Source organism: Hyla sarda, chromosome 1 (assembly GCF_029499605.1).
Source record: "Hyla sarda isolate aHylSar1 chromosome 1, aHylSar1.hap1, whole genome shotgun sequence".
In the NCBI taxonomy this organism is placed as follows: domain Eukaryota; kingdom Metazoa; phylum Chordata; class Amphibia; order Anura; family Hylidae; genus Hyla; species Hyla sarda.
The window spans coordinates 610,496,409-610,511,156 of NC_079189.1; the positions used below are offsets into that span (position 1 = coordinate 610,496,409).

Here is a 14,748-nt window from a genome sequence, read left to right on the forward strand (position 1 = left end):
TCACATACACATCCTCACTTATTATATATATCATACAGGGGTCACATCATATGTCACATACACATCCTCACTTATTATATATATCATACAGGGGTCACATCATATGTAACATACACATCCTCACTTATTATATATATCATACAGGGGTCACATCATATGTCACATACACATCCTCACTTATTATATATATCATACAGGGACCACATCATATGTCACATACACATCCTCACTTATTACATATATCATACAGGGGTCACATCATATGTCACATACACATCTTCACTTATTATATATATATCATACAGGGGCCACATTATATGTCACATACACATCCTCACTTATATATATCATACAGGGGCCACATCATATGTCACATACACATCCTCACTTATTATATATATCATACAGGGGCCACATCATATGTCACATACACATCCTCACTTATTACATATATCATACAGGGGTCACATCATATGTCACATACACATCCTCACCTATTATATATATCATACAGGGGCCACATCATATATCACATACACATCCTCACTTATTATATATATCATACAGGGGCCACATCATATGTCACATACACATCCTCACTTATTATATATATATCATACAGGGACCACATCATATATCACATACACATCCTCACTTATTATATATCATACAGGGGCCACATCATATGTCACATACACATCCTCACTTATTATATATATCATACAGGGGCCACATCATATGTCACATACACATCCTCACTTATTATATATATTATACAGGGGCCACATCATATGTCACATACACATCCTCACTTATTATATATATCATACAGGGGTCACATCATATATCACATACACATCCTCACTTATTATATATATCATACAGGGGCCACATCATATGTCACATACACATCCTCACTTATTATATATATTATACAGGGGCCACATCATATGTCACATACACATCCTCACTTATTATATATATCATACAGGGGTCACATCATATGTCACATACACATCCTCACTTATATATCATACAGGGGTCACATCATATGTCACATACACATCCTCCCTTATTATATATATCATACAGGGGCCACATCATATGTCACATACTATAACAAACCTCTTCCTCAGGTAATCACCTTACGATTGGGGCTGTATCTATTACATGCCGGAGGTGTAGGACCTGTGATGATGTCACAACAACGTGACCAATACATGTGGGGGCGGAGCTCTTGAGGATAGAAGAGATTGTTGGTGAAGGACCTTTGATGATGATCATGTGATAGGAGTGGGCGGGGCGCAACAGTATAAATATTAATTTGTTTATTCCTATATCCTCATAGATTGTAAGCTCTTGTGATCAGGATCCTCACTCCTCTTGTCTCCTCCTCCTCATAGATTGTAAGCTCTTGTGATCAGGATCCTCACTCCTCTTGTCTCCTCCTCCTCCTCATAGATTGTAAGCTCTTGTGATCAGGATCCTCACTCCTCTTGTCTCCTCCTCATAGATTGTAAGCTCTTGTGATCAGGATCCTCACTCCTCTTGTCTCCTCCTCCTCATAGATTGTAAGCTCTTGTGATCAGGATCCTCACTCCTCTTGTCTCCTCCTCCTCCTCATAGATTGTAAGCTCTTGTGATCAGGATCCTCACTCCTCTTGTCTCCTCCTCATAGATTTTAAGCTCTTGTGATCAGGATCCTCACTCCTCTTGTCTCCTCCTCATAGATTGTAAGCTCTTGTGATCAGGATCCTCACTCCTCTTGTCTCCTCCTCATAGATTGTAAGCTCTTGTGATCAGGATCCTCACTCCTCTTGTCTCCTCCTCCTCATAGATTGTAAGCTCTTGTGATCAGGATCCTCACTCCTCTTGTCTCCTCCTCATAGATTGTAAGCTCTTGTGATCAGGGTCCTCACTCCTCTTGTCTCCTCCTCCTCATAGATTGTAAGCTCTTGTGATCAGGATCCTCACTCCTCTTGTCTCCTCATAGATTGTAAGCTCTTGTGGTCAGGATCCTCACTCCTCTTGTCTCCTCCTCCTCATAGATTGTAAGCTCTTGTGATCAGGATCCTCACTCCTCTTGTCTCCTCCTCCTCCTCATAGATTGTAAGCTCTTGTGATCAGGATCCTCACTCCTCTTGTCTCCTCCTCATAGATTGTAAGCTCTTGTGATCAGGATCCTCACTCCTCTTGTCTCCTCCTCATAGATTGTAAGCTCTTGTGATCAGGATCCTCACTCCTCTTGTCTCCTCCTCATAGATTGTAAGCTCTTGTGATCAGGATCCTCACTCCTCTTGTCTCCTCCTCCTCATAGATTGTAAGCTCTTGTGATCAGGATCCTCACTCCTCTTGTCTCCTCCTCCTCATAGATTGTAAGCTCTTGTGATCAGGATCCTCACTCCTCTTGTCTCCTCCTCCTCAAAGATTGTAAGCTCTTGTGATCAGGGTCCTCACTCCTCTTGTCTCCTCCTCCTCATAGATTGTAAGCTCTTGTGATCAGGGTCCTCACTCCTCTTGTCTCCTCCTCATAGATTGTAAGCTCTTGTGATCAGGTCCTCACTCCTCTTGTCTCCTCCTCCTCATTGATTGTAAGCTCTTGTGATCAGGATCCTCACTCCTCTTGTCTCCTCCTCCTCATAGATTGTAAGCTCTTGTGATCAGGATCCTCACTCCTCTTGTCTCCTCCTCCTCATAGATTGTAAGCTCTTGTGATCAGGATCCTCACTCCTCTTGTCTCCTCCTCATAGATTGTAAGCTCTTGTGATCAGGATCCTCACTCCTCTTGTCTCCTCCTCCTCATAGATTGTAAGCTCTTGTGATCAGGGTCCTCACTCCTCTTGTCTCCTCCTCATAGATTGTAAGCTCTTGTGATCAGGATCCTCACTCCTTGTCTCCTCCTCATAGATTGTAAGCACTTGTGATCAGGTCCTCACTCCTCTTGTCTCCTCCTCCTCATTGATTGTAAGCTCTTGTGATCAGGATCCTCACTCCTCTTGTCTCCTCCTCCTCATAGATTGTAAGCTCTTGTGATCAGGATCCTCACTCCTCTTGTCTCCTCCTCCTCATAGATTGTAAGCTCTTGTGATCAGGATCCTCACTCCTCTTGTCTCCTCCTCCTCATAGATTGTAAGCTCTTGTGATCAGGATCCTCACTCCTCTTGTCTCCTCATAGATTGTAAGCTCTTGTGATCAGGGCCCTCACTCCTCTTGTCTCCTCCTCATAGATTGTAAGCTCTTGTGATCAGGGTCCTCACTCCTCTTGTCTCCTCCTCATAGATTGTAAGCTCTTGTGATCAGGATCCTCACTCCTCTTGTCTCCTCCTCCTCATAGATTGTAAGCTCTTGTGATCAGGATCCTCACTCCTCTTGTCTCCTCCTCCTCATAGATTGTAAGCTCTTGTGATCAGGATCCTCACTCCTCTTGTCTCCTCCTCCTCATAGATTGTAAGCTCTTGTGATCAGGATCCTCACTCCTCTTGTCTCCTCCTCCTCATAGATTGTAAGCTCTTGTGATCAGGATCCTCACTCCTCTTGTCTCCTCCTCCTCATAGATTGTAAGCTCTTGTGATCAGGATCCTCACTCCTCTTGTCTCCTCCTCCTCATAGATTGTAAGCTCTTGTGATCAGGATCCTCACTCCTCTTGTCTCCTCCTCCTCATAGATTGTAAGCTCTTGTGATCAGGATCCTCACTCCTCTTGTCTCCTCCTCCTCATAGATTGTAAGCTCTTGTGATCAGGATCCTCACTCCTCTTGTCTCCTCCTCCTCATAGATTGTAAGCTCTTGTGATCAGGATCCTCACTCCTCTTGTCTCCTCCTCCTCCTCATAGATTGTAAGCTCTTGTGATCAGGATCCTCACTCATCTTGTCGTCTCCTCCTCCTCCTCATAGATTGTAAGCTCTTGTGATCGGGATCCTCACTCCTCTTGTCTCCTCCTCCTCCTCATAGATTGTAAGCTCTTGTGATCGGGATCCTCACTCCTCTTGTCTCCTCCTCCTCCTCATAGATTGTAAGCTCTTGTGATCAGGATCCTCCTCCTCCACCTAGATTGTAAGCTCTTGTGATCAGGATCCTCACTCCTCTTGTCTCCTCCTCCTCATAGATTGTAAGCTCTTGTGATCGGGATCCTCACTCCTCTTGTCTCCTCCTCCTCATAGATTGTAAGCTCTTGTGATCAGGATCCTCACTCCTCTTGTCTCCTCCTCCTCCTCCTCATAGATTGTAAGCTCTTGTGATCAGGATCCTCACTCCTCTTGTCTCCTCCTCCTCCTCCTCCTCATAGATTGTAAGCTCTTGTGATCAGGATCCTCACTCCTCTTGTCTCCTCCTCCTCCTCATAGATTGTAAGCTCTTGTGATCAGGATCCTCACTCCTCTTGTCTCCTCCTCATAGATTGTAAGCTCTTGTGATCAGGATCCTCACTCCTCTTGTCTCCTCCTCCTCATAGATTGTAAGCTCTTGTGATCAGGGTCCTCACTCCTCTTGTCTCCTCCTCCTCATAGATTGTAAGCTCTTGTGATCAGGATCCTCACTCCTCTTGTCTCCTCCTCCTCATAGATTGTAAGCTCTTGTGATCAGGGTCCTCACTCCTCTTGTCTCCTCCTCATAGATTGTAAGCTCTTGTGATCAGGATCCTCACTCCTCTTGTCTCCTCCTCATAGATTGTAAGCTCTTGTGATCAGGGTCCTCACTCCTCTTGTCTCCTCCTCCTCCTCATAGATTGTAAGCTCTTGTGATCAGGATCCTCACTCCTCTTGTCTCCTATTCATAGATTGTAAGCTCTTGTGATCAGGGTCCTCACTCCTCTTGTCTCCTCCTCCTCATAGATTGTAAGCTCTTGTGATCAGGATCCTCACTCCTCTTGTCTCCTCATAGATTGTAAGCTCTTGTGATCAGGATCCTCACTCCTCTTGTCTCCTCCTCATAGATTGTAAGCTCTTGTGATCAGGATCCTCACTCCTCTTGTCTCCTCCTCCTCATAGATTGTAAGCTCTTGTGATCAGGATCCTCACTCCTCTTGTCTCCTCCTCCTCCTCATAGATTGTAAGCTCTTGTGATCAGGATCCTCACTCCTCTTGTCTCCTCCTCATAGATTGTGAGCTCTTGTGATCAGGATCCTCACTCCTCTTGTCTCCTCCTCCTCATAGATAGTAAGCTCTTGTGATCAGGATCCTCACTCCTCTTGTCTCCTCCTCCTCATAGATTGTAAGCTCTTGTGATCAGGATCCTCACTCCTCTTGTCTCCTCCTCATAGATTGTAAGCTCTTGTGATCAGGATCCTCACTCCTCTTGTCTCCTCCTCCTCATAGATTGTAAGCTCTTGTGATCAGGATCCTCACTCCTCTTGTCTCCTCCTCCTCATAGATTGTAAGCTCTTGTGATCAGGATCCTCACTCCTCTTGTCTCCTCCTCCTCATAGATTGTAAGCTCTTGTGATCAGGATCCTCACTCCTCTTGTCTCCTCCTCCTCCTCATAGATTGTAAGCTCTTGTGATCAGGATCCTCACTCCTCTTGTCTCCTCCTCCTCATAGATTGTAAGCTCTTGTGATCGGGATCCTCACTCCTCTTGTCTCCTCCTCCTCATAGATTGTAAGCTCTTGTGATCAGGATCCTCACTCCTCTTGTCTCCTCCTCCTCATAGATTGTAAGCTCTTGTGATCAGGATCCTCACTCCTCTTGTCTCCTCCTCCTCATAGATTGTAAGCTCTTGTGATCAGGATCCTCACTCCTCTTGTCTCCTCCTCCTCATAGATTGTAAGCTCTTGTGATCAGGGTCCTCACTCCTCTTGTCTCCTCCTCCTCATAGATTGTAAGCTCTTGTGATCAGGATCCTCACTCCTCTTGTCTCCTCCTCATAGATTGTAAGCTCTTGTGATCAGGATCCTCACTCCTCTTGTCTCCTCCTCCTCATAGATTGTAAGCTCTTGTGATCAGGATCCTCACTCCTGATGAAGAAGAGCTCAGTTTGTGCACTGCAGAGCCCAGTAGCAGCAGCAGAACCACTGCTTGTACTATAAAAACAAAAGCATAGGAGCTGGTGTGGGCTCACGGGCAGCATATATTGTCATTTTAGCTTCAGAAGAACTAAGATTCGCATAAAAAAATTTTTTTTTTAACCTTTTTATTCAATATTTGCTATTTTATTTTACTATACTGACATAGCACAGCAATGATCATTGTTGTCTGTTCTCCATTGCTGATTCTCTGTATGTTCGGAGCACCGACCTGACAGCAATTGCACGGTCTCCATCAACACCCCCGATGGACCCATACCAGTATTTGAATAAATTTAGAATAAATTCCCATAATCAACTTTGATCACCGGACCTAAACGGTTAAATCCGGACATCAACATGATTGCCGATGCCTGGCATTAGAGGTGAGTCCTGGCTGCTGGTAGCAGCCATCTCTCACTGTCCATGAAGTGAGCGCAGCATCTGTGCTTGCTTCATAGACTGTTAAAGGGGTATTACACTTCTAGACATCCAAAGGATAGGGGCTAAGATGTCTCCTTTAATGCTTCATGATGTAGATAAATATAATTTTATATCAGATGGGAGGCGCCTATCATAGCATTAATCTCTCTTTAATGCTCAAATAGCAATAACATTAGAGTACCTTTCATAAGAAAATGTTGGCACTTCTGAAATTTTTCTAGAAAATGAAGTATTTCTCACAGAAAAGGATTGCAGTAACACATGATTTGCTATACATATGTTTATTCCCTTTGTCTGTATTGGAATTAAACCAAAAAAAGAGAGAAAAAAAACAAATTGGACATAATGTCACCAAACTCCAAAATGGTCTGGACACAATTATTGGCACCCTTAACTAAATATTTGGTTGCACACCCTTTGGAAAAAATAACTGAAATCAGTCACTTCCTATAACCATCAATAAGCTTCTTACACCTCTCAGCCGGAATGTTGGACTCTTCCTTTACAAACTGCTCCAGGTCTCTCTTATTGGAAGGCGCCTTTTCCCAACAGTAATTATAAGATCTCTCCACAGGTGATCAATGGGATTTAGATCTGGACTCATTGCTGCCACTTCAGAACTCTCCAGTGCTTTGTTGCCATCCATTTCTGGGTGCTTTTTGACGTATGTTTGGGGTCCTTGTCCTGCTTGGACACAAATCCAGCTTTCTGACACTGGGCTGTACAGTGCGACCCAAAATCCCTTGGTAATTCTCAGATTTCATGATGCCTTGTACACATTCAAGGCACCCAGTGCCAGAGGCAGCAAAACAACCCCAAAACATCATTGAACCTCCACCATATGTCACTGTAGGTACTGGGTTCTTTTCTTTGTAGGCCTCATTCTGTTTTCGGTAAACAGTAGAATAATGTGCTTTACCAAAAAGCTCTATTTTGGTCTCATCTGTCCACAAGACATTTTCCCAGAAGGATTTTGGTTACTAAAGTTCATTTTGGCAAAATGTGGTCTTGCTTTTTTATGTCTCTGTGTCAGCAGTGGGGTCCTCCTGGGTCTCCTGTCATAGCATAGCATTTCATTTAAATGTGGATGGATAGTTTGCACTGACACTGATGCTCCCTGAGCCTGCAGGACAGCTTGAATATCTTTGGAACTTGTTTGGGGCTGCTTATCCACCATCCGGACTATCCTGCGTTGACACCTTTCATCAATTTTTCTACAGTGCCATGGGTTGCAAACCTCTTGATAATGTTGTGCACTGTGGACAAAGGCAAATCTAGATCTCTGGAGATGGACTTGTAACCTTGAGGTTTGTTGATATTCTTTCACAATTTTGGTCCTCAAGTCCTCAGACAGTTCTCTTCTCCTCTTTCTGTTGTCCATGCTTAGTGTGGCACATACAGACACAATGCAAAGGCGAAGTGAACTTCTCTCCTTTTTATCTGCTTTCAGGTGTGATTTTTATATTGCCCACACCTGTTACTTGCCCCAGGTGAGTTTAAAGGAGCATTCCTGTTTACCTCATATAATAGTTGTTGCAATAATCGCTATTCTTATTTTCATTTTCCACCTTTCATATCTCTTCATTGTTTCCCTTATTTCTATAACATTAATAATTTCCCAGTTTTTCTCATATTTTCGCTATATCTGCTTTATATATAAACCTTTCTGAATATATTTTGGTGTTTTTTCTCTGTCCATTACCTTTTCTTATAGCTCTTTTATTCGCAGCTCTCTCTCTCTCTGGCGGTTCCTTGTATCTGATTTGCGCTGTTAGCAGCTCTGCTGTTTGGGACTTTTCTCCCGTTCTCTCGCAAGAGTTTGCCTGCACAGCAGCCGATATCTCTGCTTCGCTGACACTGATTCCTGTCAGTATAAGCGGAGCATCACCGAGTGAGCATATATATCAGCAGTCTCAATCTAAATCAGCAGTCTCCATCTAGATCAGCAGTCTCCATCTAGATCAGCAGTCTCCATCTATATAAATCAGCAGTCTCCATCTAGATCAGCAGTCTCCATCTAGATCAGCAGTCTCCATCTAGATCAGCAGTCTCCATCTATATCAGCAGTCTCCATCTAAATCAGCAGTCTCCATCTAAATCAGCAGTCTCCATGCTTTCCTTGTTTTAGCCCCTTATTTTCTATATAGGAGCAACTTCTCTTATATATATTGTTTTACTAAACAATTTTTTGTTACATTCAGATATTTTCTTCAATAATATATATTATTATAGCCCTAACATGTCTAGTGAGGGAGTTGAAGTTCATATGGAAGAGTAGTCCCAATCAGCTGACTGTGACAGGGTCTCCTCTATTCAACTTCAAAACCTAGTAGATAAAACTGTATCACAGTCTATGCAAACTGCATTTCAACATGCAATGTCCCCAATGCAAGACAATATTGCTAGGACTGTAGCCATGGCGATATCTCAATCTCATGCTAGAAAAATATAAATGAACCTGGGTGCTTAACGAACATTATATAAAACCAACACTGCAACAAACCCAGAAATAATGTACAAATGGAAGCACATCAAAGATTTTCAATTAATGCAAAATATAACAATCTTTATTAGGAGCACATGATTGACATAGCAGAAAAAACAATAACAACAGACACAAAAAAATGAATTAAAACCACTTAAAAAGGCCCATATCGGGCCACACCACACAGATGAGACATGGTGTATGTCTCATCCGGACCAGGGCTAAAAAGGTATCACCTACCAAAATTAGAATAATTGCAGTGCACTATGCCCCCGTCTGACCTATATCACACAAGCTCACCGTAAAGTGACATGTGCAAAATACACAGGATAAACCTATATACAGAGGTGTCACAGTGAACATCAGAAAATGACATACGGAATATCTGGTAATAAGGTGCCAAGCAATCAATAAATATGAAAAATAAATGAACTAGAGATGCCAGTAAGAAATTAATAAATAAGGTCAGATGGGAGGCAAGGCCTGCACAAAGTGGGAGCAAAAATCACCCATACGCCCGGGTCCGAAGAACCTCCACGCGTTCAGTCATTGAGTGACTTCCTCAAGAGTGTCAATCTCAATCTCATGCAGCTATTATTTCAAGCTGTTATTTCAGGTGAGCCCATAGATACCGAAGTCCTATGCGGTTGGACTCAACGTACTATGCGCATGCTAGGTAATGTAAATGCTGCAATTTACACAGATTGTCGCAGATCTATTCTTTTTTTTTATTTTTATTTTTTATATCTTTTTATTAACGGTTTTATAAAATTTTACAAACATCTGCCTCAGGGCATACCCTGAATCTGGCTGAATCAAAAGCACAGAATATAGACAACATAGCACCCCACAAGACAATCAATCCCATAGCTTCAGGGTAGACCCCCTCAGCCCAAATCTAAATCACTAGGAGAACAAAAGCCATAGCTCGTAAAACCAATAGCGAAGGGTAACATGAGTGCCTCTAAAGGATCAAAACTCAAGTGTCTGCCAAAAGAAAATAAAGATGGGGAATGAATGAGGTGGACCCCCCATCTACAACGCAATCAATACTAGACCCTGTGATAGTGTCCATAAACCACCATACCTTGCCCAGCCCCTTACATCAGTCAGGTATCCGCAGCCTGCCCAAGTCACCCGAGAGAGACCTGGACAGGTACCACACCATATCCCTGAATGGATTCACAATGCGGACAATCTCCTCATCAGAGACAAAAGTGGTAATATACTTGCCCCACTTCCTAAAGAAACCCTTTGCCGATTTGTCTTTTGTCCGTGAGAATTCAATATGATCCCTGTGCATGTAGCGCGTCATCTGGGTAAGAACCTCAGCCTCTGAGGACATCACTTGTGTTAACCAGCGAGAGAGTAAGTATCTCTTGGCCACCAAGAGAAGGGTATGCAACAACAAGGGTAGAGGAGAGTACTCTGGAGCCACATGCAGAAGGGCTATCTTGGGAGTCAGAGGGATAAACATGTGCAGTCTACGCATCAGAGGATAGTCGCAGATGTAGTCTAATGCGGCTGGACCCACAGTTAACCCATTTTGCCCCCAAATGAACCCGGTCCTTCTTCTGAAGGTTTATTATTCGGGATTCTTTACTTAAAGGAGTACTCCAGCGCAAAACAACGTATCCCCCATCCAAAGAATAGGGGATAAGTTATAGATCGCGGGGGGTCCGAGCGCTGGGGCCCCCGGGATCTCCTGGACGGGGCCGCGGCAGTCTGCCGGAAGTGAAGTTTCGTCCCCAGCAGAAAGCCGCGGCAGACATTCCCCCTCCATGTATCTCTATGGGATTCATGGAGAGGGCGTGTCGGCCGCCGCGTCATGCAGGGACGGAAAGCCCCCTTTTCTGTATATTGCCGCAGCCCCGTACCGGAGATTGTGGGGGGCCCCAGCGCTCGGACCCCCCGCGATCTATCGATCTATCTATCCTTCGGATAGGGGAAAAGTTATTTTGCACTATAGATGTCCTTTAAATATGTGAATAAATGTGTTGGCTTATTTACAATGCTGGAAAAGGCCCAAACTTCATTGAAAAGGGTATTTAACCCTAGAGTTTTTGGCAAGGCTGGGAGAGGAAAGGGCCACTTTCCCAGCCGAGCCTCTACTTCCCATCCATTCCATAGAGGCCCCACCTTACCCCAAAAAAGAATTCAATACCCACCTATTACCTACCAACCTGCCCCCTTCTTCCCTTCCCGGGGAAGACCCTGGAGAGGACGCGGACAACGAGGATACCCAAGGTCCAGACCCTCTACAGATAAGACAGAGTGTTTCTCCATCGCATCTAATTCCACTGGGGGGGCAGAATTCAGTATTTTTCCCCCGCTTGGTCCACGATAACATCAGATATATGAATACTCAATACAGTATCAGGGTTATCGACTAGACTTCATAACCCTTCCTGTACAATTACATCTTCCCCATTCTATCCGGTTTACAGCTCAGGATGAATGTCTAATTCAAATGGAAATAGAGGAACTTTTCCAGAAATGAACAATAGCTCCTGTCCCTCTCCACACTCCTGGCTCTCTAAGCAACATTTTTTGGGTAAAGAAAAAAGATGGCGGTCACAGACCAGTCATAAATTTGAGACAACTCAACGGATTTTTGAGATATCATCACTTCAAGATGGAGGGCATCCATCTTTTGAGAGATCTTTTACATCAAAACGACCTGTTAGTAAAAATAGATCTCAGGGATGCATATCTGACAGTCCCAATTCATCCTTCTTTCCATCATTATCTACAATTTATTTGGAAAAACCAAAAATGGCAATTTTCTTGCCTTCCGGCCGGCCTGTCATCGGCCCCATGGTGCTTCACAAAATTGATGAAACCAGTCATAGCCACTCTCAGAAGCAGAGGTGTTCATCTGATCATATATCTGGACGACATATTGATCATGGCTTCTTCCCTAACTTTAATTCATCGCCATTTACAATAGACCCACTCTCTTCTCAAAGAGCTAGGTTTTCTTATCAACCTCAAAAAAAATCGGTATTAAAGGGGTTCTCCACCATAAGGTGATTTTAGCATGTACCTGGCAGACAGTAATGGACATGCTTAGGAAGGATCTGCACTTGTTTTGGGGCTAAATGGCATGTCATGAGATTACCATAACACTGTGGCTAGCTTTTTGTGAACTTGTATTTCCTGTTTGACTTTTCTTTTTTTGACTACAAATCCCACAATTCCATTTTCCTCCCTCCCACACATCAGCCACCCCACCCATTGAAGCATAAATGAGCTGCATCCATTCAAAGACCTGTGGTTTTCAATCAGGTTGCCTACAGCTGTTGCATTAGTTGCAGTTGATCTCTCTCCCACCAAGCGATTGCTCCACCCATTGAAGCATGTCATCAGCTGACTAGTGAGTGAGGTCTCGGCTGCATTGCAAGCTGGGAAAAATCCGAGACAACAGTAATTTTGTATGCTGTTAAAAATAAATAAATGGTGGGGTAAAAATCACATAAGAATTGTGAGAAAACCGTCACACACAGGTACAGACACTATATTATGAACTACACTAACTTTACAGCCCCTGTAGCATAGTCAAATAAAAAAAAAATCCTGGAATACCCCCTTTAAATCCTTCCAAAGAAGTGGAATTTTTAGGATTCCTAATCAACACTCAATCGGCTCTGATGAGTCTTCCCGCCAAAAAGATGCGTATGATTCGCAAAGAAATCCGATCTATACTTTCCAAAAGTCTAATTTCCTTAAGAACCCTCGCTCGCATCGTAGGGCTATTTTCTGCCTCCATTCAGGCAATATTCCCAGCACCTCTACATTACAGGGCCCTCCAAAAACTAAAATTTCAACACCTCAGAGAAGGCCTGAATTATTCAGACATAATTCCACTATCTTCAGACGCCAAAGAGGAACTACTCTGGTGGCTGCATCCACATTCAGGATTGGAATATAAAGATAATTTTCAACTCCAAACCGGATTTGGTGGTAGAATCGGATGCAAGTTTTATAGGTTGGGGTGCCCGATGTGGTCACCAATCAACAGGAGGGAGATGGTCGAAACTCAAGTCCAATTGTTGTATTCTACTTCGATTGGATAATGTCCCAGATCGGAGAGTCCTGAAGGCCGAATACATTCTGGAAATTTCCAATTCTGTTGTGGATTGGAATTCCCGTTATCTCTCCGATTTCAGCGATTGAAAATTGGATCCGATCATTTTTCAGAAAATGTTGTCCCTTTGGGATCCCATGAAGATAGACCTTTTCGCTTCTTGTCTCAATTGTCAACTTCCGCTATTCTTCAGTTGGTGACCAGATCCAGAAGCATTGGGAATAGATGCGTTTCGACAACCTTGGCCTCAGGACACTCTTTACACATTCCCTCCATTCTCCCTCATTTAGAGGGTACTCCTTCAGGTTTGGACTCAGGAATCAACAATTGTCCTAATCACTCCATGGTGGCCAACCCAAGCATGGTTCCCTCAAATTTTGAGTATGATCATGGACACCCCGAGGATTATTCCATTTTACCAATCCCTGCTGTTAGACCCAACAGGGAATTACCATCCTCTTCTTCTAACGGGTTCCCTGTCTGTAGTGGTTTGGTTAATTTCAACAGTTGATTCAGAATTTTCACAATCAACTAGAGATATTCTATCCGAGGCATGGGCTCCAGGTACCAGATCTGCTTACAGATCAGCCTGGAAAATTTGGCTTCATAGGTGGTTCATGCACTCTTATCCCACATCTTAATTATTTTATTTGACTTTTTCGACTCAGGAAAGGCCTATAGAACTATTAATGTTTATAGGTCAGCTATTTCTTAAGCTCATGCTCTTATTGATTCTATTCCGGTTGGCAAACATCCTTTAGTTTGCTGTCTTATGAAGCGTATTCATTTTAGACGTCCACCTTTACCTAAATACATCTCCACTTGGGATGTATCCCTCTTACTTAATCTTTTTTTCCTCCTGGGAGGATAAGGCTTGGTTCACACCACGTTTTGTTAAATACGGCTCCCGTATACGGTTGGGAGGAGGGGGGCGGGGCTTAATCGCGGCGCCCGCACTCAGCCGTATTCGGGAACCGTATTTAATGTATGTCTATGAGCCGACCGGTGTGAACCGCAGCCTCCGGTCGGCTTCGTTTTCGGCCGTATGCGGTTTCCCGACCGCAGGCAAAACCGTGGTCGACCACGTTTTTGCCTGTGGTCGGGAAACCGCATACGGCCGAAAACGAAGCCGACCGGAGGCTGCGGTTCACACCGGTCGGCTCATAGACATACATTAAATACGGTTCCCGAATACGGCTGAGTGCGGGCGCCGCGATTAAGCCCCGCCCCCCTCCTCCCAACCATATACGGGAGCCGTATTTAACAAAACGTGGTGTGAACCCAGCCTAACTATGATTTAAGTCCTTAAGTTTTTATCTATTAACCCCTTAATGGCTGGACGTAAATGTACGTCATGGTGTGGTGGTACTTAACGCACCATGACATACATTTACGCTCCCCCATGACCGCGAGCATCTGACCAGTGCTCGTGTCATGCGAGGCAGGTCCCGGCTGCTATCAGCAGCCAGGGACCCGCTGGAAATGGTGGACATCCGTCATCACGCGGATGTCCGCCATTAACCCCTCAGATGCCGTGTTCAATACAGATCACGGCATCTGCAGCAGTGTGGTACTTTAAATGGATGATCGGATCGCCCGCAGCGCTGCTGCGGGGATCCGATCGTCCAGCATGGCGGCCGGAGGTCCCCTCACCTGCCTCCGGCTGTCTCCTGGGGTCTTCTGCTCTGGTCTGAGATCGAGCAGAAGATCACCAATAACACTGATCAGTGCTATG

At 44.1% G+C, this 14,748-nt stretch overlaps 2 protein-coding genes across 2 annotated transcripts in view; both read right to left on the minus strand.

Annotated features, from left to right (window-relative positions):
- The window catches only part of LOC130298524 (gastrula zinc finger protein XlCGF66.1-like), a 40,153-nt gene extending 38,706 nt beyond the window's left edge, over positions 1-1,447 (minus strand). The window contains exon 1 of the mRNA XM_056551347.1: positions 1,145-1,447. Coding sequence (XP_056407322.1) covers positions 1,145-1,284 — 140 coding nt within the window. The 5' untranslated portion in view covers positions 1,285-1,447. The remainder of the gene's footprint in view (positions 1-1,144) is intronic.
- The window catches only part of LOC130300905 (uncharacterized), a 448,736-nt gene that overhangs the window by 263,262 nt on the left and 170,726 nt on the right, over positions 1-14,748 (minus strand). The gene's annotated exons all lie outside the window — the stretch shown is intronic.